The sequence below is a fragment of the Sinocyclocheilus rhinocerous genome, unplaced genomic scaffold, assembly GCF_001515625.1.
Source record: "Sinocyclocheilus rhinocerous isolate Xijiao unplaced genomic scaffold, SAMN03320098_v1.1 scaffold130, whole genome shotgun sequence".
NCBI lineage: Eukaryota > Metazoa > Chordata > Actinopteri > Cypriniformes > Cyprinidae > Sinocyclocheilus > Sinocyclocheilus rhinocerous.
In genome coordinates, this window is record NW_015623500.1 from 111,937 (window position 1) to 112,999 (window position 1,063).

The 1,063-nt window shown below is 36.9% G+C and overlaps 1 protein-coding gene across 1 annotated transcript in view; it reads right to left on the reverse strand.

The window, feature by feature from the left end:
* Window positions 1–1,063, reverse strand: part of LOC107758814 (uncharacterized protein C19orf47 homolog) — a 13,104-nt gene that overhangs the window by 7,783 nt on the left and 4,258 nt on the right. The window contains exon 4 of the mRNA XM_016576673.1: window positions 54–135. Coding sequence (XP_016432159.1) covers window positions 54–135 — 82 coding nt within the window. The remainder of the gene's footprint in view (window positions 1–53; window positions 136–1,063) is intronic.

Below are 1,063 nucleotides of genomic sequence, written 5' to 3' on the forward strand. Positions count from 1 at the left end.
TATATATATATATATGTGTGTGTGCAAAACAACTTAATACTTAAGATACTTACGAGTGTTAGCAGTACGTCTCAGTTCAGCCTGTACACTAGTCTGTCCAGATGAAATGGCCTCGGTTGTCGTTTTACACATATCCTGCATTAAGAAGATAAAAGATCATTATTTCACATTTAGAATAATGAAGCATGTCAATGCAAGGGTATGCATGAAAGACAAGAAAATCTTTAGTGATCAACAAATGTTGAACGAACTGAACGCAAGACAGTGTATGGCATGGGGTGCAAGACAATTTTTGGATGAAATTCCAACAATAAAATTGTTCAATAATCAACAGTTGAAAGGTTAGTTCACCTTTGTCTTACAGGTTTGTTGTTCCAAACCTGTAAGACCTTTGTTCATCTTCGGAACACAAATTAAGATATTTTTGATGAAATCCGAGAGCTTTCTGACCCTCCATAGAGAACAATGCACCTGAAATGTTCCCAGAGCCAGAAAAGTAGTAAGGACATCGTTAAAACAGTCCATGTGACATCAGTGGTTCAACCGCATTTTTACAAAGCTATGAGAATACTTTTTGTGCACAAAGAAAACAAAAATAACGACTTTATTCAATAATTCTTCTCCTCAAAACCACATATTCCGCCATTATCGAGAGTACCACGACGCATACGCGTGCTTTCCTGTGCGTAAACATGCAGAGGTACTCTTGATTAGAGATGTAACGATTACCGGTTTGACGATAAATCATGATAAAATTCCCTACAGTTAGTATTACCGTTTCATCTTTTAATTATCAATAAAACCGTATTAGATTACCACGATTTGAACAACTCGTGATAAATAAATGAAGAGTTTGGGGGTTTTTTTATTTTAATTTTTGAACTTTAAATTGAGTTTCCGCCAAAATCAGTATTGTATCTGGTCGGTATTGAAAAGTAAATCACGCACTGTAAACAGTAATAACCAATCACAGCGCACCATTCCACGCCCTGTAAACCGTAACCACCAATCACAGCGCACCATTCCACGCACTCTAGACAGTAATGGCGGCGCTTTGAATACA